We start from the raw sequence: 23,563 nt of genomic DNA on the forward strand, positions 1-23,563 counted from the left end.
CTGCTTTTTTTCATTTTCTAAATTAGTAACGAAATTTTGTAACGTGTCCTCAATCTGCCAAACACACGAGAATACGAAGAGACGCGGATTAGATAAGTCGTCATCCGTAACCCTGATCAGCCGAGTCAGTTTGTCCGGGAATCCGTCCGTGATATGCAAACAAACAACAAACAAGTTTAATTTTTACAACTCTACATTTGTCATATTTGTCATTCGCGCACGCATGGTGAGGGCTGTTGAATTTATTTTTTTACGAAAGAAAAGTGCCCCAAGCCGAAAGTAAAAATAATTACACAAAAGAAAAAAAACACAAAAGGTGAAAATAAATTAAGCCAAAATCACTCCCCCCCTCTTTGAAATCGTTGTTTGCACTACTTCTTGACGTTGCTACTCTTGAGCACGGCCCCGGCCACCTTGCCACTGCCCTTCGTCAGCGTGACCAGCTTCTGCACCAGTTTGGACACCTCCTCCGACGCAATTTGCTCCTGCTGCTGATTCTCCACGTCCTCCCCGTCACCACCACCTCCCGTTCCGGTTCCAACGGCCGCCGGCTTCCCATTCTTGGCGTGGGCCTGCACGTGCAGCGCGTACTCCACCGCGTTCAAGAACCGGCGCGCACACAGATGACACTTGAGCTCCTTGTTGGGCGTCCGGCTGATGCCGCCACCACCGCCGCGAGACGGCACCGTCACCTTCTTCCGGGTCATTCCGCCACCCCCTCCTCCCCCATTGCTACTGCACGTGGACGTGTCCGTTTCGTCGCCCGAACGGGTCGTCGTCGAGCTGCTGGCACTGCGATTCGCCGAGGACGAGCCACTTCCGGTCGTCGTCGGAGGACGGATCGACATGCGCTGCTGCTTCCTCTTGGCGGCATCCGGCGTGCCGCCGCGCTTCACGCTGGCCGCCCTTTCCCGTTCGCCCTCGGCCAGCAGGCGGCGCTTCTCCGGCAGCGGAACCTTGTCGCAGTTGGACACGACGTGGTTCGTGAGGAACCGGGCCCCGGCAAACGCCTTGCCGCAGTACTGGCACTTGGCACCGGAGCTGACCACGTCGGAGCTCTTGGTGGGGGATGATGGCTGGGGTGGCGAATTCTGGTGGACCGTCTTCAGGTGCGTCTCGTAGGATGACCGCAGCCGGAAGATGCGCTGGCACTGGCCACAGGTGAACGTTTCCGGCTTCTTGAACGAAGACGACACCGCCGCCGACGTTGGCGGACGGATTCGGGATTGCTGGTGAACGGTAACCGGTTTGTTCCGCGGGGACACGCGAATCGCTTCCTTGACGGGGGCCAGCGATTTGCGCTGTTTGGCCGCGGGTTGTTCCGCGCTCGTGAGTTTGTCCGGCAGGGAGGACGTGGCCGTTACGGGGGCGGCTGCTGTGGCGGGACGTTTGCCGAGGAGGGTGCGGCGGGTGGAGGCCGAGGTGAGGCTCGAGGAGGAGGAGCTGCTGCTGCCGTCGGGACCGTTGGACAGGGTTGTCTTGGCGGGGATTTTGAGGGCGACGCGCGGGGCTGTGAAGAGAAGAGGAAAGGGGTTTTTAAGGTTGAATTTGTATTTTCTATTTTAAAACTGTTTCAATACATTTTATTGACCCGAATTTTTTTTTAATTTTCTGTATGCTGTAAAAAAAATAATTTATGGATTTTAAAGGTTTTTCGACTATTTTTTTTTTTTGTGGTTTTTGGGTGATCAAGATTCTTGATTCTAGGCGAAGCAAAAAAAAAATAATTTGAATTATTGTTCCTTTAAAAAAAAAGTCTTCAGAAGTCAACATTTTGAAAATAAAAAAAATAAAATTTCACAGCACTAAAATTTCAAATCTATAAAATTCGGAGATTTTAATAAAACCTTGAAATTCTAGATTTTCTTTTAAACTCTACAGTTGTAAAAACCACAAATTCTTAAATTGTAAAATTCTAACATGTTGTAACCCTGAAATTTTAAAATCGAAAAAAAAAACACTTTAAAAATTCTACAAACCTTAAATTTGTAAAAATCTAAACTTTTAAAAATTCTCAACTCTAAAAAACATTTTTTGACTCAAAAATTATGAAATATTAAAATTATATATACAATTCAAAAAATTTAAAATTCTAAAATGCTGAAATTCTTAAGTTCTGAAATGATAAAAGCCATTTTTGCAATTCCATCGTGAAACTACTCACTTTTCCTGTCATTCTTGAACGACGAAATAGCCTACTTTTCTGTACCAAAAATATCGGTGAACCTCATTGGATAAATGTACGACTCGTGCTGAAAAAATCCTCTTTTTGCAACTTGTTGCATGAACTACTATTAAAAACTCTAAAATTTTAAAATTCTACATAGGAACCATATTTAAATTTTTATTTAAATTTAAAAAAAAATTAACTCTAAAATTTTAAAATTTTGAATGTTAAATTTCCAAAAATTCAAAAAAAGCTTAAAAATTGCAAAATTCTGAAATTAAAAAAAAAAACAAATTCTGAAAATCTAAAATTGTGAAATTCTAAAATTATATAACTCTGAAAATCTTTATATTGTCAAGTTCTATAAATTCTGAAACACTTTTTTTTTAAACTGAAACAAAAACTGTTAAATTTAAAATCTCAAAATTTAGAAATTATAAAATTCATAAAGTTCAACATTTTCAAATAAATAGAATTATTCTGCAATTCTGCAATTTTTATAAAAAAATCTAAAAAAAATGAACTCTAAAATATTAACATTTTGAATCCTAAATTTCTGAAATTCTAAATTTTATTCATTTGAAACTTTAAAATTGTAAAGTTCTTAAATAAAAAAAAAACAAATTCTGAAAATCAAAAACATTAAAATTGTATAATACTAAAATTCTATAACTCTGAAATTCTTAAACTTGCAAGCTCTCAATTTTATAAAAAAACTGAAACAAAAATTCTAAAATTTACAAAACTTAAATTTTTTGAAGTTATAATACTTATAAAAAATAACGTTTTTAAATTCTGCAATTCTGCATATTTTATGTAAACTCTAAAATTTTTGAACTTAACAATTTTCAAATGTTTAATCCTAAATTTTATAAAATTCTTTTCATTTTAAACTCTAAAATTGTAAAATTCAACAATTAAAAAAAAATCTGAAAAACTAAAATTTAAAAACTTCGAAATGTTTAAATTATAAAATTTATACAGTTTAACATTTTAAAATTTTGCGTATCTTAAATTCTAAAAATCCTATGTTATAAAATTCATGAGTTTAAGAATATGAAAATTCGTAATCTCTGAAATTAAAAAAAATATGATCCTAAAATTTATATCTCCAGCAAAACATTGTAAAAGGGCCGATGCCGAAGTGTAAACAAAGAGTCTATCCTGCTCGTTTCTAATGTAAACATCAGATGACGTGAGCAGGACAGACTCTTTGTTTACACTTCGGCTTCAGCCCTTTCACATTGTTTTGCTTGATCTTTTCTTATTTTAACATTCCAAAATTCTGAAATTTTTAAACATCGTAAATAATTAAATTCATAAATTATTAATCTTTATAGTTTTTAAATTCTTAAATTTTAAGACACTTCAATCCTTAAATAAAACTTTGAAAAATATTTTCAACGGCCAACCTTGAAATTCTAAATTCTGTTTTTATTTTAATCCTAAAATTTTAAATTTTAAAAATCTCAAATACTAAAATTTTAAATTTCAACACTCTTAAATTTTAAAACTCTAAATTCTAAAAAATGTAGATTTAAAAATATAAAATTGTTGAATTTAAAAATGTAAAACTCAACGTTTTAAAAAATAATAAATTCTGTTTTTTGTATTGTATAATTGTATAATTATAGAATTTTGTAACCCTGTAACTCTAAAATTAAAAAAAAAACTAAAAAAAAATCTGAGCTTCTAAAAATTCTACAATTCATTGACTTAATAATTCTGAAGTTCAAAAATCACATATATAATTCAGAAAGTTTAAAATTGTAAAATGCCAAAATTCTAAAGTTCTAAAAACTATAAAAATCATCCAAAAACTCTAAAATTTTAAAACTCTATCCAGCTTTTTAAGCGAAAATGGCGTTCGAATGGTGAACGCCCGAAATGTCAAAATCACGCAGTGGTACCAACATTATGATAAAAGTGTGCCATGGCATGACAGCCACATTTTTTTTCTAATGTTGGTGCTACTGCGCGATTTTGACATATCGGACGTTCAACATTGGAACGCCATTTTCGCTTAAAAATCTGGATAAAGGAAACATACAGGAATTTTTATTTAAATTCTAAAAAAAATTAACTCAAAAAATTTCAAATTTTGAATCCTAAATTTCTGAAATTCTGCTAATTTGAAACACTAAAATTTTGAAATTCTTTATTAAAAAAAAAACATTTAAATTGTGGAATTCTAAAATTCCACAACTCTGAAATTCTAAAACTGTAAAATTCTAAAAATTCTGCAACACTGAATTTCTAAAAAATCTGAAACAAAAACTCTAGAATTTAACAAAATTTTGAAATTATAAAATTTAATAAGTTTAACATTTTTTAATTCTGCATTTCTGCAACTTTTATATAAGTTCTAAAATTTTTGAACTATAATTTTAAAATTTTGAATCCTAAATTTCTGAAATTCTATTCATTTAAACCTCTAAAGTTGTAAAGTTCGAAAATAAAAAATTAAAATCTGAAAAACTAAAATACTAAAATTGTGGGATTCTAAAATTCAATAACTCTGAAATTCTAAAATTGTCAAGATATAAAATTCTGCAACAAAAAATTGCTGAAAAACTGAAAAAAAAACTTTTTTAAATTTTAGAGTCATATAAAATTTATAAAGTTTAACAATTTTTGAACTCTAAAATTTTAAAATTTTGAATGTTATATTTCTAAAGTTCTGAAATTCCTAAAACTCTAAACTCCTAAAACTCTAAAATTATAAAATTTAAAAATTCAAGCTTTTAAATTTTAGATTATTTTTGCTTTTTCAATCAGTTTTTACAAATTTTATAAAAATTTACAATTTTAGAATTCAGAGTTATAGTATTTTAGAATTCCACAATTGTAGTATTTTGGATTTTTAGAATTAATATATTTTTTTATTTTTGAATTTTACAGTTTTAAATTTTAAATGAATAGAATTTCAAAATTTTTGAAAATTTTAACAAATTTAAGAGTTGCCGAGTTTAAAAATGTTAAACTTATTAAATTTTATAATTTCAAAATTTTGATGTTGTTAAATTTTAGAGTTTTTGTTTCAGTTTTTTTTAGAAATTTAGTGTTGCAGAGTTTATAAAACTCTAAAATTTTAAAGCTTCAAAATTATGTAATCATAAAATTTATAAAGTTTAACATTCTACAATTCTTAAATTCTAAAAATCCAGAGTTATAAAATTCATGAGTTTAAGAATATGAAAATTCTGAATATGAATTATAAGACACTTCAATCTTTAAAAAAAAAACTTTGAAAACTATTGTGAACGGGCAACTCTGAAATCCTAAAATTTGAAAATAATAAAATTTTGCAACTCTAAAATTCTAAATTTTGTTTTTTTTTTATTTTAAATTTAAATTTTAAAATTCTCTAAAACTTAAAAATTTTATAAATTGTAGATTTAAAAATATAAAATTCTGAAATTTAAAAACTTAAAGCTCAATAATTTTAAAAATTTTAAATTCTGAAATTGAGGAATTTTAAAATTGTGTAACTCTGAAATTCAAAAATAAAAAAAAATCTAAAACATCAATATTTTTAAATTATAAATTTTATAGTTTAACATTCTAAACTTCTGAAATTCTGAATTTCTCTAAACCTAAATTTCTAAAATTCTATAAACCTTAATTTTAAAATATGAAAATTCCAAAATTCTTGAATTCAACAAATTCAAAATTAGTTTTTTTTTAATTCTCATCTTTCAAAGATAAAAAATTTATGAAATTTATTAATTCTAAAACTGTAATATTTTGATATTCTTAAATTTAAGACAAATCTTAAATTTATTTAAACTCTAGTTTTTTTTTTAAATATTGATTAATTTTTTTTTAACTTTTTAAACTTAAAAATTAACAATGTATTAAAACACCTTTTAAGTTTTATTTTTTTCATACAATTTCAAAAGAATGAAAACGAATTAAAGAGACTTAAACGCTCTTCAATTTCAGTTTTTTTTAATTTGTGAATTTATGAAATGTTAATTTAGATTATTCTAAATTTTAGTGTATTTTTTTCGAATTTTCTTTCCTCCGATCTGTGTTAGCTATGTTAGGTACATTAAACGATAAGCATGTTTATTGCTGTTGAAATAGTTGAAAAATTTAAGAAAAAGTAATTTGGAAGCCAATTGATTAGTTCAGAAATTGGCACATAATAATTGAAGTAAGAAATTTTTTAGTAGACCGAGGCAATTAAGTCCCAAATAATAAGCTAAGTAATTGAAGTACAATCTCAGTAATGGGCAACTAACCTGCCGTCGCGGACACGACTCCACGCCTCACGGCGCTCACCGCCGGAAGCACCGACTTGCGGCCGTTGGCCGTCGCCGGTGGCACCACCGACTTGCGGCTCGCGACCGCACCGGCACTGGCCGCCTTCACCGCCGCCACGGCCATCGATTTGCGCACCGGAACCGATTCGTCGCTCTTTTTCACCGTTGTGGTCGCCGCGCTCGGAACGGCCACCGACTTCCGGCGGAACTGGACCAGCTGCTCGGCGGTTTGGTTCGTCTTGCGCATTTCGCGCAGCTTGTCCGGGATGAGGCGTACGGCGGTGGATCGGCGAGAGATTGGGGACGCGACGCGGTTCTGCCGGGCGATGGCCGCGACCTTCGGGATGAGCGACTTCCGGACGAGGGACTTGCGCCGGGAGGAGGCGTCCGTGGTCGGGTTTTTCTTGAGGGATTCGAAAAAGTTTTCGCACGAGTTGGAGTCTCGCTTGGTGTTGGGGGTGGTTCCGGATGTGGTCGGCGGAGCGGGTTGTAGGGCTTCTTCCGGTTCGGTGACTTTGATTTCCGGCTGGCCTGGAGTTGCGGAGTTGACGTCGAGGGAGGCGAAAAAGTTGGCCAACACGTTGGTGCCGTACGACTTGTTGCTCGGGACTGGTCCCTGGAGGCCGCTCCCGTCCAGGGTGACCTTGCTCTCTTCCGGATCCTCGCAATAGGGCGATTCCGCCGGGGTTTTCGGATCGCGCATCTTTTTCATAATCGAGGGCGTCTGGTCCAGCTGTTCGATCCCGCTGAGGTCTTTCGGTTTGGCCACCGATTTGGGCGTCTTTGGGACGGCCGCCGGCGTCGACGAAACGCCCAGATACTTAACGGCCATTCCGGCGGCCACTTGAACAGTCGCCGGCGAAGCGTGCGCAATCGTCGCCTTCCGGATCGTGCTGACCTCCTCCACGGAAAAGTCATTCTCGAGCGTTTGATCGACGACCCCGGACGACGAGTGGCCGGAAATGGCCAACGTCCCGGACAGCGTCGGTTCCTCCTCCGCGACGGCTTCTTCCTCACCGGCCGTTGTTTTGGTCCCATCCTCACTCATCGAGAAGTAAATCGAGCCGGAACCGGACACCAAACTCTCATCGTTGGCCGTTTCGTAACCGGCGGCCAGCGAAGACGTCGTGCTGGCATTCAACGGCCCACCCGCCGACGAGCGAGTCCGAAGTCTCGCCAAACGGTCCATCGTTGCTGTGTGTCTGCGGAAACAAAATTCCTTGTCACATCACAAATTTAGCATCGAACAAAACAAAAACTTACCGAAATTTTCCCTAAAAATATCCAAAACTTCCAAAATTTCGCGAAAAAAAAGCAACTTTTTGCACAATGTCAACGGTCGCGGCTTGCTTCGATCCTCCAACTGTTTTTGTGTCTGTGCGTGTCTGCTGGTTGTGTGTTTTTGTTTTTGAAAAGTTTGCGTTTTTGCGTGGTGACCGTCAGACCGCCGGACATCGACCGTTGAACAAAGCGTTGTCGGGCTGACCGATAGTGGAAAAATCGAACTGGGAGCGATTGGGTCAACCGCGATGATTGGGTCAACTGGATGCCGACACGCACGTTTGAAATCACTCAGTTTTTGTTGAAACTGAACCTACACTGGAATGAATAAATTTAGTTATCTTACTGTAATTTTATCAATTTTGCCAATTTTGTTAATTTTGACATTTTTTTCAATTTGACAAATTTGACAATTTTGAATTTTTTTACAATTTTTACCATTTTTAATTTTTTTAAAAAATTTACAATTATTAAAATTTTACAATTTTTACAATTTCGACAATTTTGACAAGTTTGAAAAATTTTGACAATTTTGAAAAATTTTGACAATTTTGTCAATTTTGACAATTTTGACAATTTTGACAATTTTGACAATTTTGACAATTTTGACAATTTTGACAATTTTGACAATTTTGACAATTTTGACAATTTTGACAATTTTGACAATTTTGACAATTTTGACAATTTTGACAATTTTGACAATTTTGACAATTTGACAATTTTGGCAATTTTGACAATTTGACAATTTGACAATTTTGACAATTTTGACAATTTGACAATTTTGACAATTTTGACAATTTGACAATTTTGACAATTTTGACAATTTTGACAATTTTGACAATTTTGACAATTTTGACAATTTTGACAATTTTGACAATTTTGACAATTTTGACAATTTTGACAATTTTGACAATTTTGACAATTTTGACAATTTTGACAATTTTGACAATTTTGACAATTTTGACAATTTTGACAATTTTGACAATTTTGACAATTTTGACAATTTTGACAATTTGACAATTTTGACAATTTTGACAATTTGACAATTTTGACAATTTTGACAATTTTGACAATTTGACAATTTTGACAATTTTGACAATTTTAGATTTTAGATTTTAGAATTTTAGATTTTAGAATTTTAGAATTTTAAATTTTAGATTTTAAATTTTAAATTTTAGAATTTTAGAATTTTAGAATTTTAAATTTTAAATTTTAAATTTTAAATTTTAAATTTTAGAATTTTAAATTTTAAATTTTAAATTTTAAATTTTAGAATTTTAGAATTTTAGAATTTTAAATTTTAAATTTTAAATTTTAGAATTTTAAATTTTAGAATTTTAAATTTTAGAATTTTAAATTTTAGAATTTTAAATTTTAGAATTTTAATTTTAAATTTTAAATTTTAGAATTTTAAATTTTAGAATTTTAAATTTTAAATTTTAGAATTTTAAATTTTAAATTTTAGAATTTTAGAAATTTTAAATTTTAGATTTTAAATTTTAGAATTTTAGAATTTTAAATTTTAAAATTTTAGAATTTTAGAATTTTAAATTTTAAATTTTAGAATTTTAGATTTTAGAATTTTAAATTTTAGATTTTAGATTTTAAATTTTAAATTTTAAAATTTAGAATTTTAAATTTTAAATTTTAAATTTTAAATTTTAAATTTTAGAATTTTAGAATTTTAAATTTTAAATTTTAAATTTTAGAATTTTAAATTTTAGAATTTTAAATTTTAGAATTTTAAATTTTAGAATTTTAAATTTTAGAATTTTAAATTTTAGATTTTAAATTTTAAATTTTAAATTTTAAATTTTAGAATTTTTAAATTTTAAATTTTAAATTTTAAATTTTAGAATTTTAAATTTTAAATTTTAAATTTTAAATTTTAGAATTTTAGAATTTTAGAATTTTAGAATTTTAAATTTTAGAATTTTAGAATTTTAAAATTTTAGAATTTTAAATTTTAGAATTTTAAATTTTAAATTTTAGAATTTTAGAATTTTAGAATTTTAGAATTTTAAATTTTAAATTTTAAATTTTAAATTTTAGAATTTTAAATTTTAGAATTTTAGAATTTTAAATTTTAGAATTTAAATTTTAAATTTTAAATTTTAAATTTTAAAATTTTAAATTTTAGAATTTTAAATTTTAAATTTTAAATTTTAAATTTTAAATTTTAGAATTTTAGAATTTTAGAATTTTAAATTTTAGAATTTTAAATTTTAAATTTTAAATTTTAAATTTTAAATTTTAGAATTTTAGAATTTTAAATTTTAGAATTTTAAATTTTAAATTTTAAATTTTAAATTTTAAATTTTAGAATTTAAATTTTAAATTTTAAAATTTTAGATTTTTAAATTTTAGAATTTTACATTTTTAGATTTTAAATTTTAAATTTTAGAATTTTAAATTTTAGAATTTTAGAATTTTAGAATTTTAGAATTTTAAATTTTAGAATTTTAGAATTTTAAATTTTAAATTTTAAATTTTAGAATTTTAGAATTTTAAATTTTAAATTTTAGAATTTTAAATTTTAAATTTTAAATTTTAAATTTTAAATTTTAAATTTTAGAATTTTAAATTTTAAATTTTAGAATTTTAAATTTTAAATTTTAAATTTTAGATTTTAAATTTTAGAATTTTAAATTTTAAATTTTAAAATTTTAAATTTTAAATTTTAAATTTTAAATTTTAAATTTTAAATTTTAGAATTTTAGAATTTTAGAATTTTTAAATTTTAAATTTTAAATTTTAGAATTTTAGAATTTTAAATTTTAAATTTTAAATTTTAAATTTTAAATTTTAAATTTTAAATTTTAAATTTTAAATTTTAAATTTTAGAATTTTAAATTTTAAATTTTAAAATTTTAAATTTTAAATTTTAGAAATTTTAAATTTTAAATTTTAGAATTTTAAATTTTAAAATTTTAGAATTTTAGAATTTTAAATTTTAAATTTTAAATTTTAAATTTTAAATTTTAAATTTTAAATTTTAGAATTTTAAATTTTAGAATTTTAGAATTTTAAATTTTAAATTTTAAATTTTAGAATTTTAAATTTTAAATTTTAGAATTTTAGAATTTTAAATTTTAAATTTTAGAATTTTAGAATTTTAGAATTTTAGAATTTTAGAATTTTAGAATTTTAGAATTTTAGAATTTTAGAATATTAGAATGTTGGAATTTTTGTTATTTTATTTGAGCAGTTCTCTAGGATTTCGGTCATTCGATTTTTTTTGTATTTTTTAATCCGACTGAAACTTTTTTGGTGCCTTCGGTATGCCCAAAGAAGCCATTTTGCATCATTAGTTTTGACAATTTTGGCAATTTTGACAATTTTGACAATTTTGACAATTTTGACAATTTTGGCAATTTTGACAATTTTGACAATTTTGACAATTTTGACAATTTTGACAATTTTGACAATTTTGACAATTTTGACAATTTTGACAATTTTGACAATTTTGACAATTTTGACAATTTTGACAATTTTACAATTTTGACAATTTTGACAATTTTGACAATTTTGACAATTTTGACAATTTTGACAATTTTGACAATTTTGACAATTTTGACAATTTTGACAATTTTGACAATTTTGACAATTTTGACAATTTTGACAATTTGACAATTTTGACAATTTTGACAATTTTGACAATTTGACAATTTTGACAATTTTGACAATTTTGACAATTTTAAATTTTAAATTTTAGAATTTTAGAATTTTAGAATTTTAAATTTTAAATTTTAGAATTTTAAATTTTAGAATTTTAGAATTTTAGATTTTAGATTTTAAATTTTAAATTTTAAATTTTAAATTTTAAATTTTAAATTTTAGAAATTTTAGAATTTTAGAATTTTAGAATTTTAAATTTTAAAATTTTAAATTTTAGAATTTTAAATTTTAAATTTTAAATTTTAAATTTTAAATTTTAGAATTTTAGAATTTTAAATTTTAGAATTTTAGAATTTTAAATTTTAAATTTTAGAATTTTAAATTTTAAATTTTAAAATTTTAGAATTTTAAATTTTAAATTTTAGAATTTTAGAATTTTAAATTTTAGAATTTTAAATTTTAGAATTTTAGAATTTTAAATTTTAAATTTTAAATTTTAAATTTTAGAATTTTAGAATTTTAAAATTTTAGAAAATTTTAAATTTTAAATTTTAAATTTTAAATTTTAAATTTTAAATTTTAGAATTTTAAATTTTAAATTTTAAATTTTAGAATTTTAGAATTTTAAATTTTAGAATTTTAAATTTTAAATTTTAGAATTTTAGAATTTTAAATTTTAAGATTTTAAATTTTAAATTTTAAATTTTAAATTTTAAATTTTAAATTTTAAATTTTAAATTTTAAATTTTGAATTTTAGAATTTTAAATTTTAAATTTTAAATTTTAGAATTTTAAATTTTAAATTTTAAATTTTAAATTTTAAATTTTAAATTTTAGAATTTTAAATTTTAGAATTTTAGAATTTTAAATTTTAAAATTTTAAATTTTAAATTTTAAATTTTAAATTTTAGAATTTTAAATTTTAGAATTTTAGATTTTTAGAATTTTAAATTTTAAATTAGAATTTTAGAATTTTAGAATTTTAAATTTTAAATTTTAAATTTTAAATTTTAAATTTTAAATTTTAGAATTTTAGAATTTTAGAAATTTTAAATTTTAAATTTTAGAATTTTAAATTTTAAATTTTAGAATTTTAAATTTTAGAATTTTAAATTTTAAATTTTAAATTTTAGAATTTTAGAATTTTAAATTTTAGAATTTTAAATTTTAAATTTTAAATTTTAGAATTTTAAATTTTAAATTTTAATTTTAGAATTTTAAATTTTAAATTTTAGAATTTTAGAATTTTAGAATTTTAAATTTTAAATTTTAAATTTTAAATTTTAGAATTTTAAATTTTAAATTTTAAATTTTAAATTTTAGAATTTTAGAATTTTAAATTTTAAATTTAAATTTTAAAATTTTAAATTTTAGATTTTAGAATTTTAGAATTTTAGAATTTTAGAATTTTAGAATTTTAAATTTTAGAATTTTAAATTTTAATTTTAGAATTTTAAATTTTAGAATTTTAAATTTTAAATTGATTTTAGAATTTTAAATTTTAAATTTTAGAATTTTAATTTTTAAATTTTAAATTTTAGAATTTTAGAATTTTAGAATTTTAAATTTTAGAATTTTAAATTTTAAATTTTAAATTTTAAATTTTAGAATTTTAAATTTTAAAATTTTAAATTTTAAATTTTAGAATTTTAGATTTTAGAATTTTAGAATTTTAAATTTTAAATTTTAAATTTTAAATTTTAAAATTTAAATTTTAAATTTTAGAATTTTAAATTTTAAATTTTAAATTTTAGAATTTTAGAATTTTAAATTTTAGAATTTTAAATTTTAGAATTTTAAAATTTTAAATTTTAAAATTTTAAATTTTAAATTTTAGAATTTTAAATTTTAGAATTTTAGAATTTTAGAATTTTAAATTTTAAATTTTAAATTTTAAAATTTTTTTAAATTTTAAATTTTAGAATTTTAAATTTTAAATTTTAGAATTTTAAATTTTAAAATTTTAAATTTTAAATTTTAAATTTTAAATTTTAGAATTTTAAATTTTAGAATTTTAAATTTTAAATTTTAGAATTTTAAATTTTAAATTTTAAATTTTAGAATTTTAGAATTTTAGAATTTTAGAATTTTAGAATTTTAGAATTTTAGAATTTTAGAATTTTAGAATTTTAGAATTTTAGAATTTTAGAATTTTAGAATTTTAGAATTTTAGAATTTTAGAATTTTAGAATTTTAGAATTTTAGAATATTAGAATGTTGGAATTTTTGTTATTTTATTTGAGCAGTTCTCTAGGATTTCGGTCATTCGATTTTTTTTGTATTTTTTAATCCGACTGAAACTTTTTTGGTGCCTTCGGTATGCCCAAAGAAGCCATTTTGCATCATTAGTTTGTCCATATAATTTTCCATACAAATTCGGCAGCTGTCCATACAAAAATGATGTATGAAAATTCAAAAATCTGTATCTTTTGAAGGAATTTTTGATCGATTTGGTGTCTTCGGCAAAGTTGTAGGTATGGATACGGACTACACTGGAAAAATAATACACGGTAAAAAAATTTGGTGATTTTTTATTTAACTTTATCACTAAAACTTGATTTACAAAAAACACTATTTTTAATTTTTTATTTTTGATATGTTTTAGAAGGCATAAAATGCCAACTTTTCAGAAATTTCAGGTTGTGCAAAATCACTGACCGAGTTATGAATTTTTAATCAATACTGATTTTTCAAAAAATCGAAATTTTGGTCGTAAAATTTTCAACTTCATTTTCGATGTAAAATCAAATTTGCAATCAAAAAGTACTTTACTGAAATTTTGATAAAGTGCACCGTTTTCAAGTTATAGCCATATTTAAGTGACTTTTTTGAAAATAGTCGCAGTTTTCATTTTTAAATTAGTGCACATGTTTGCCCAGTTTTGAAAAAATATTTTGAAAAGCTGAGAAAATTCTCTATATTTTGCTTATTTGGACTTTGTTGATACGACCTTTAGTTGCTGAGATATTGCAATGCAAAGGTTTAAAAACAGGAAAATTGATGTTTTCTAAGTTTCACCCAAACAACCCACCATTTTCTATCGTCAATATCTCAGCAACTAATGGTCCGATTTTCAATGTTAATATATGCAACATTTGTGAAATTTTCCGATCTCTTCGAAAAAATATTTTGGAATTTTCAAATCAAGACTAACATTTCACAAAGGCCAAACATTCAATATTACGCCCTTTTAAAATGTTTGTCTTGATTTGAAAATTCCAAAAATATTTTTTCGAAAAGATCGGAAAATTTCACAATTGTTTCATATATTAACATTGAAAATCGGACCATTAGTTGCTGAGATATTGACGATAGAAAATGGTGGGTTGTTTGGGTGAAACTTAGAAAACATCAATTTTCCTGTTTTTAAACCTTTGCATTGCAATATCTCAGCAACTAAAGGTCGTATCAACATAGTCCGAATAAGCAAAATATAGAGAATTTTCTCAGCTTTTCAAAAATATTTTTTTCAAAACTGGGCAAACATGTGCACTAATTTAAAAAAATGAAAAACTGCGACTATTTTCAAAAAAGTCACTTAAATATGGCTAAAACTTGAAAACGGTGCACTTTATCAAAATTTTAGTAAAGTACTTTTTGATTGCAAATTTGATTTTACATCGAAAAATGAAGTTGAAAAATTTTTACGACCGAAATTTCGATTTTTTGAAAAAATCAGTATTGATTAAAAATTCATAACTCGGTCAGTGATTTTGCACAACCTGGAAATTTCTGAAAAGTTGGCATTTTATGTCTTCTAAAACATATCAAAAATAAAAAAATTAAAAATAGTGTTTTTTGTAAATCAAGTTTTAGTGATAAAGTTAAATAAAAAATCACCAAATTTTTTTACCGTGTATTATTTTTCCAGTGTAGTCCGTATCCATACCTACAACTTTGCCGAAGACACCAAATCGATCAAAAATTCCTTCAAAAGATACAGATTTTTGAATTTTCATACATCATTTTTGTATGGACAGCTGCCGAATTTGTATGGAAAATTATATGGACAAACTAATGATGCAAAATGGCTTCTTTGGGCATACCGAAGGCACCAAAAAAGTTTCAGCCGGATTAAAAAATACAAAAATTAAAATTGAAGAAAAAAGACCGATTTCGTAGAGAATTGCTCATTTATGTTTTAAGAAATCTAGAGTCTTAGAAATTTAGATTTTTTTTTTGTAATATTATGATTTTAGAAATCTATAGAGATATGTAGAATTTTTAAATTTGAAATTTTTGAAGTGTTATTGTTTTAGAAATTTAGAGTCTCAGAAATGAAGATTTTGAAATTTTGGAATTTTACCATTTTAGCTGTTTAGCTAGGTTTAGGGTTTTAGAATTGGGTCCTAACTAGGGTCCTAAAGTTAAGCTAAAATTTTTGATATTATTGTTCCCAAAGCTTATTTTTCTTAGTACAATGACTCTTTGTACGACAAAAAAAAATGTATTTTTAAATCAATTTTGAAAAATAAACCTCGCGACCCTTCTTGAAAGAAAAGGTTCTTCTTGACAGCTCTTTCCAAGGGGATCATAGTTGATCCATCGAAAAAATGTTGTCTATAGACAACTATAGTCAACTTTTATTTTGCATTAAAATAATCAACAAAAAGTGGTTTCATGCGTGTTTTAAATCGTTGTACATAAAAATTGACATAGAGCTTTAGAGCCCAATTGGGTCCTAAAATGAAGCTAAGATTGCTGATATTATTGTTTACAGCGATAAAGCTTATTTTTCTGAGTACAATGACCCTTTGTACGACCACAAAGAGTTTAAAATTGATTTTTAAATCAATTTTGAAAAATTATCCTCGCGGTCCTTCTTGACAGAAAAGCTCCTACTTGACAGTTCATTCCAAGGGGACCATAGTTGATCCATCGAAAAATGTTGTCTTGTCAATATTTTTTTTTTTTTTTGCATTAAAATGAAAAAATGTGATCAGAAATGGTTTTTAATCGTGTTTTTTACCGTTGTACATAAAAACTGACATAGGGCTTTAGTACCCAATTAACGAATTTGTTCTGTATTCTTTCAACCTCGATTAATATTTTTCTTTTGAACCCTAATTTTTTTAAGGAAACCCAAAACAAACTTCCCTCCGTGCCAGTTGACCCAACCGCACTTCCGGAAGCGCACTTTGCGTTCCACCGCGCGCCTGTCATCCGTTGACAGCTGCTAAACCAGCCATCTGGCTGTCATCACTCTCTCTCCTTCGCACCAGGGCTACCTGTCATCGGTGCCGCGCACCCTTCTCTCTTTCTCTTTCCGGCAATCGTATGGAATTGTTGTAACACATTTCTGCTGCCAAGGTGAATTTTGGTGAAAATTTCGTGAAATTCGTGCAAGATTGTGGGTGAAAGTGCGTGCATTGTGAGCGCCGGGTGACGACGGGTGATTTGGGGTGGTTTTTCGTTGGAAAAGAATTGTTTTTTGCGTGGAAATTGGGTGGTGAAAATTTTGGTCGTCGTCACCTTGGTGCGCGCCAGTGTCAACAATGAATGCGTCTCTAACCTCTTTCTTTCTTGCGGCGGAGGAACGGATTATTACGGAAAATGGTGATTGATTTTGGTTTCGTTTGCAGATGTTTATGCCCAAAGCTCATCGCGTCGCCATCTACGAGTACCTCTTCAAGGAGGGCGTGTTGGTCGCGCAGAAGGATTTCTACGCCCCGAAGCACCCGGAGCTGGAGCAGATTCCGAACCTGCACGTCATCAAGACGATGCAGTCGCTCAAGTCGAAGAACTTTGTCAAGGAGCAGTTTGCGTGGCGTCACTACTACTGGTACCTGACGAACGAGGGCATCGAGTATCTGCGCTCGTACCTGCACCTGCCCCCGGAGATTGTTCCGTCGACGCTGAAGCGGGCGGCCCGTTCGGAGCCCCAGCGCGCCCGTGGTGCCGGCGGTCCCGGTGGACCCCGCGGCGATCGCGATGACCGCAAGGGAGGCCCCGGCGAGGACCGACAGGCGTACCGCCGGACGCAGCAGGCCGGAGGACCGGACAAGAAGGGCGACGTCGGTGCCGGAGCTGGCGATGTTGAGTTCGTAAGTGGTCCCCCCCCCTTTCCAATTGACCTTCAAATACTAACCGACGACTGCTTTTTCCATCTAATTTTAGCGTGGTGGATTTGGCCGCGGAGCCCGGCCCCAGTAAGCTTACCCTTAAGCCGGAGTGGACACGGATTACGGAGCACTTTAACTTTGTTGTTCGTGTACATTTAACAATAAAACAAAGTTCTATGATTTAAGCCACCCCAAACAAGTGCGGAACGCCAAGCGAACCTGTTTTGGATTTTGATTCGGAAAAGAGAAACGTCCCTAAGGGAGATCGTCTGATTTCGAGGTAAGTTTTCAAACTGGACGTTGTTTGGGCAAGAGTTGCTTTATAAATTTTGAGAAAGGAGGCAAAAACTAAACATTAGTTTGATTCACGTCACGAGCAACGTCCTTTTTGAAAATTTATCCTGGATTGTCGGTTTTGTTTGTAATCACTACAAACTTCTAATGTAGAAACTAATTGTATTTGTTAATTGTGAATAATTGTTCAAAGCATCCGAAAAGTTAGTTCAAATTCCGATTTAAACTTAGTGTGAATGTTAAGGTCCAGCTTGTGATGATACGCTTCCTTCCCTTTACTAAGCAATTGAATCCAGAAGGGAAAAGATCACCAGTCCGAGCTGGGTTTGAACCCCGATCTCTCGCTTACGAGGCGGAAGCGTTACGTGGCTCGGACATTTTACTTTAGAGCTTTTGAATTGTAAAATTTGAAAGTCATAATTAAGAAAATTGGAAAATGTTAAGGATTTTAATAAAAAAAATCAGCTGAATTTTCAAATTTCAGAAGCTAAGAGATTTTAAAATTGAAGGTTTGGGATTTTTTTGAATTTCAATAATGAAAAGTTTAACATCAATAGTCATTTCGATTTTTTTTCTATCTCTGATATTTTTAAATTAAATTTTAAATTTAATTATAGAAGAATTGATAAATTTTAGAACTTTCAGAAATGCCATATTCTCGGATTACATTTTCATAATTGAGGAATTCAAAAAAATCTATAAGATTATTAAAATCGCAAATTTTAATGTTTCAGAATTTCACAATATTTCAATTTAAGAATTTAAAAGATTTATAATCTTAATATTGAAGAGTTTTAAAATTCAAGAACATAAGGATAAAAAAATCCTAAATGTTTAAGAATTTTTTAATTTATAAAAAAAAACACAGTAAAAAGGAATTCATAGTTATGGTATTTTAATTTTGTGGATTTTTAAATTATTTGTTTTCTGTTATTTTTTTGAATATTGGAAATGTAGGACATTCAAAATTTGAGAATATCAGAATTTTAAAATTGACTAGAATTTTGCCGCTCGAATCTAGTTCGTCCTATAATAGGTAAAAAGTGAGTGCTGCGATAACGCCATGAGAAGCTCAAAAAATGTTACACCTTTTTTTACAATTCTAATCAACAATTTTTCAACATTTATTCAACTCTTCAATATTTCTTGAAATAATAATGACAGATCAAAGTAGCTCGCGTAACAGGAAGGTCGAAAAAAATTTTGCTCGCGTCAATTTTGCTGAAAAAAGATTTTTCAGTAAAAATCCAAAAAAGATTTTGTAATTCAAAGTTGTCGGTTCCGTTTCGTGGTCCCTCGCGTACAGTTAATTCTCCCAGGAAGAGGAGGAGTGCCCCTGCAAATGAATTAGTGTTTGAAACAGAAAGGAATTTTTGCGAAGAAAAATTCTACTGTTTTTTAAGAGTGTAGAAAAAAAAATCCGGGTGTTTATGGAGCGCCAGTTAAAACAAAGAACCTTGGAAGTTTTTGAAGAGAGCCTTTCATGGGATCGTGACCTTTGGAAGTTTGAAAGAAGATAGATATCGGTACTGTTAAGAGTCCGACGGCGCTGTTGTGGGAAACCCTGGCGCAGTCGAAGCTGTTGGACGGACCGACCGGAACGGGATAAGGTTGCGGATGTACAGCAGAATCCCGGTGACGAAGTTCCATTTTTCTTATTTAATAGCTTTTGTCATGTATGCCAAGCCAAGGCAATGACTTTTATATTTTTTTGTGTCAAAGTTCTGATTTCCATGGCCTTCTTATTTTTTTATTATTATTTTTTCGAATCCACACTGGTTTTGATTGGTTTCGCTCAATTTTTCAGTGTTTAACAAAAATTTTCACATGATATATTTTTGAATATAAAATTATTAATTTGTTAAAGGTACTCTGTTTATGTTTTGGTGGATATAGGAAAATAATTCTGTTTTTCTGATTTTATGATTTGAATGTAATAAAGTTAAACAGATTACAAATTTTGGTTCAAAAATGTTTCTGCTATAAAACAGATACAACTTTGATTCAGAGTAAAATTATTCATAATTTTAATGAAAAAATAAAACTGATTGAAATTTTTGCGACATTCATTAATTTATTAACGTCCGTTTTTATCAATTTTGAATTTCCAATTTGTTTACATATTTAAAAATAGAAGTGTGGGTGATAAGGTGGTAGTTAAGGTAAGAACGAGATTGTCCGTCAGGCCTGAACGCAAACGCAAAATTTTGCGCCTGTCATCATAGCCTGCCAGTCATCGACGATTGAACAAAGCAACCCCTGCAGATTGTTCGACTGACAGTTGATGGAAAAATCGAACTGGCACAGCGTTCTGCGTTCACCACTGTGTCAAACGGACAATCTTGTTCTTAGCTTTACAATCATTTCAAATTAATGAAGTAGTGTGCTGAATATTTTTCTATATTGATGTTTTTAAAGAGGTTACTGAGCTCTATTTGCTCTCCATCGGCTCCACAATTTCTCATTTCATTTGAAATTTTGAAAGTATTTTAAGTATTGAAAAAAAATGTTTTAAAAGTATTTGAAGTATTTAAGTATTGAAAGTTTAAAAAGTATTTTAAGTATCTAAAATATTTAAAGTATTGAATTTAAATATTTAAAGTATTAAAGTATTAAAAGCATTCAAAGTATTTAAAGTATTCAATGTATTCACAGTATTCAAAAAATACAAAGTATTTTGAGTATTTGAAGTTTTGAAAGGATTTATAGTATTTAAGGTATTTAAAGTCTTTAAGGATTTAAAATATTTGAAGTATTTGAAGTATTAAGTATGTATTTGAAGTATTAAAAATGGTTAAAGTATTTTAGGTATTAAAAGTATTTAATATTTATAGTATTTAAAGTATTTAAAATATTTAAAGATTTTAAAGTATTTAATGTACTTAAAGCATTTATTTAAAGTATTTAAACTATTTAAAGTATTTAAAGTATTATATGTATTTTATGTATTTAATGTATTTAAAGTATTTCAAATATTTAAGGTATTTATAGTATTTTAATTATTTAAAATATTCAAAATATTTAAAGCATTTAAAGCATTTAAAGTATTTAAAGTATTGAAAGTGTTTGAAGTATTTAAAAAATGTTAAAGTATTTAAAGTATTCAAAGCATTTAAAGTATTCAAAGTATTTAACTTGTGAGGAATATTGAGCATAATTTGCCATTCATCTGCATTGACTATTTCTTATTCCTGATTTTCTGTTCTTCTTTTACTCTCCCTATCATCTGTCTCTTTTTTGTCATTGTGAGGGGATCATCGATCCATCCGCATTGATATTCTATCTTTTTATTTTTCTGCCTTTCTTTATATTTTCCACTGTCTTTTTCACACTTACTACCAGTCTTTGTGAGGGGATACTGAGCTCGATTTGCTCTCCATCCGCATTGACCTTTTCTCATCTATGATTTTCCTTTTCATCAGTAGTTAGAATCAAAGCCGGGGATCGGGGAGGGAGCATCAGGGCAGTGGACGGTATGCTGTAATGGCGGAGATTGGATGTAGATAGTGGAAGACCAGAACTACGTCACAAGGGGGAAATAGTTTATTAATTATACAATTCTAAAGGATTGCCTAATTACTACATCTATTGACCCCTGTCAGTCTCCAGCTGTCTGCCGCGCCCTTTTAGGCCCCCAACAGGGTGCGAGCCCTGTTTTTCAGCTTTGTCAGACTTTTTTCTGAGTTATTGGAAGTTACTGGCGGAAGGAGATTCTCTTCCCCTGAGGACACCGTGAGTGATTTTGCTCGTACGCGTCCAACCACCCCCTTTTGGCCCTTCATACGGCAGTAATTTGAAGATGCTCCCTTTGAGTCTGAGCCACTGTAATTCTAGGCAACCGCTACATAGGTCATCCTTGTGGCCCTGTTGGTTATCACATCAAATCAAAATCAAATCAAATCAACTTCAATATTTCTTGAAATAATAATACCTCTACCCAAAATTTGACTCAAAAAAGTAAAAATTTATTGGTTAATTTGGTGAATTTTCAAGCTGGGACTGGCCTGACTTTATTTGTCTATCAATAGAGGCAATTAGTCATTTTTATTTTGGGATTTCGGGGCGGCAGTTAGGTGATGAATAGAGCGAATGCGTAACGTGTTTTTCGAATGATCTCACTTTGTTTACATCTACAAATTAGGCAGCTGTTCAAGCACTAGCATGACTTTTTTCTTTCTGATAAATGAGCTGTTTATAATCTGTTGTTTGTGTTTCATTTTGGCTAGTTTTTGATATTTTTTGCTGGAAAATTCTGTGTGTTTTCAAGTTTTGATCGGTTAGAAGAGGTTTTTCTTCGAATGACGAAGAACTGCAGCGAAAGTGTCATTCTGCGATGTTGCAGAATAATTCCCATGCTGATTTTGAAGTCCTACAGCTCTTCCTGATCCAACAAACAGAGAAGATTTTCACTAAACCAGTAGGTTTTCAAACGGAATCAAATCAAGATTAAGACAGCTTTTAGATGGATACAACCGCATCGACTCCATAAACAACTTCAATTCATAATTATAAAAAATGCAATCTCGCCTTCAAAAACCAAAAAAAAACATCATCGAACGTCATCGAAAAAAATAATTTTTTCAGTGATCGATAACAATACTATCTACTTTTGGCGAACAGTAAATTGGTTCCACTTTGACAGTTCAAACTTGAGGCCGTTTTGCGAACCACTATTCGGCACCCAGGTAAAGACAACTAAAGATTTGTAAGAATTGTAAATTTAACAAATTTCGAGGTTATAGTCGTTAGTTAAAAAAAATCAGAATGACAGAATCTACGTAATTTATAATTTAGTTTTAGGGAATAAAAAAATACATTGATAGAACATGAGATTCTAAATGTTGGGAATTTCCGAACTAAAGAATTTTAGAATTTTCTAATATTGTCTTAAGACTTTAGAATTTAAAAAATATAAATTTCCGGGACCGTGGTGTAGCGGTAAGCGTGATTGCCTCTCACCCAGTCGGCCTGGGTTCGATCCCAGAAGTTCCCGGTGGCAAATTTTGAGACGAGATTTGTCTGATCACGCCTTCCGTCGGATGGGGAAGTAAATGTTGGCCCCGGTCTAACCTAGAGGTTAGGTCGATAGCTCAGTCTAGGTGTAGGAGTCGTCTCCCTGGGTCCTGTCCCGGTGGAGTCGCTGGTAGACAGTTGGACTCACAATCCAAAGGTCGTCAGTTCGAATCCCGGGGTGAATGGAAGCTTAGGTGTAAAAAGAGGTTTGCAATTGCCTCAACAATCAAGCCTTCGGACATCAAGTTTCGAGTAGGAATCCCGTAATCGGGAACGCCAAGGCAATGCTGTAGAGCGAATAATTTGATGTTTTTTGAAATTTCAGTTGTTCAGAATTTTCATTTATTCAAATTTCAACAAAATTCTAGATTTTTTTTTTATATGTGGACATTTTTGGAATTTATTATATGTTATATATGTAATTGTTTTTCTTTTTTAAATGTTATTTTGATATTTATTTATTTAAGATTTTGAAGGCTTTAAAATTTTGTGAAATATTTGAAACGAATAAATCAAATTTAACTATTTTTCATTAAAAATATTTGTTTTTAAATTTTGTACTTTATCACATTTAAAACAAATATTTTTTTGAGATTAGTGTGTTTGCCTTGCTCACCTCAATGAGAAAAATGAACTTCTTTATTCGACCTCGTAGACCCACCTTCACGTGTAACTATCGACTAAGAATCAAATTCTGAACAAATGTCTGTGCGTGTGTATGTCTGTAAGTCCGTGCACCGAAAAATATGCACACGATTATCTCCGGACTGGCTGAACCGATTTGGACCGTTTTGGTCTCATTCGATCCGTCTTGGGGTCCCACAAGACCCTAGTTAATTTTATGAAGTTTAGAAAAGTAC

General features: G+C 28.9%; 2 protein-coding genes across 2 annotated transcripts; one reads left to right on the forward strand and one right to left on the reverse strand.

Moving 5' to 3' along the window:
- Nucleotides 1-359: 359 nt before the first annotated feature.
- On the reverse strand, nt 360-7,826 carry LOC119767686 (uncharacterized serine-rich protein C215.13). Its single transcript, XM_038256845.1, has 3 exons — nt 7,699-7,826; nt 6,415-7,637; nt 360-1,510 (listed from the first exon to the last, which is right to left on the reverse strand). The coding sequence occupies exons 2-3, from the start codon at nt 7,622-7,624 to the stop codon at nt 372-374; spliced, it is 2,349 nt and encodes a 782-aa protein (XP_038112773.1). The 5' UTR covers nt 7,625-7,637; nt 7,699-7,826; the 3' UTR covers nt 360-371.
- Nucleotides 7,827-16,529: 8,703 nt separating this feature from the next.
- LOC119767687 (40S ribosomal protein S10b) lies at nt 16,530-17,611 on the forward strand. The gene is made up of 3 exons (XM_038256859.1): nt 16,530-16,644; nt 16,917-17,378; nt 17,452-17,611. Exons 2-3 carry the CDS (start codon nt 16,917-16,919, stop codon nt 17,485-17,487), a joined length of 498 nt encoding a protein of 165 aa, XP_038112787.1. The 5' UTR covers nt 16,530-16,644; the 3' UTR covers nt 17,488-17,611.
- Nucleotides 17,612-23,563: the final 5,952 nt, after the last annotated feature.

Source organism: Culex quinquefasciatus, chromosome 1 (assembly GCF_015732765.1).
Source record: "Culex quinquefasciatus strain JHB chromosome 1, VPISU_Cqui_1.0_pri_paternal, whole genome shotgun sequence".
NCBI lineage: Eukaryota > Metazoa > Arthropoda > Insecta > Diptera > Culicidae > Culex > Culex quinquefasciatus.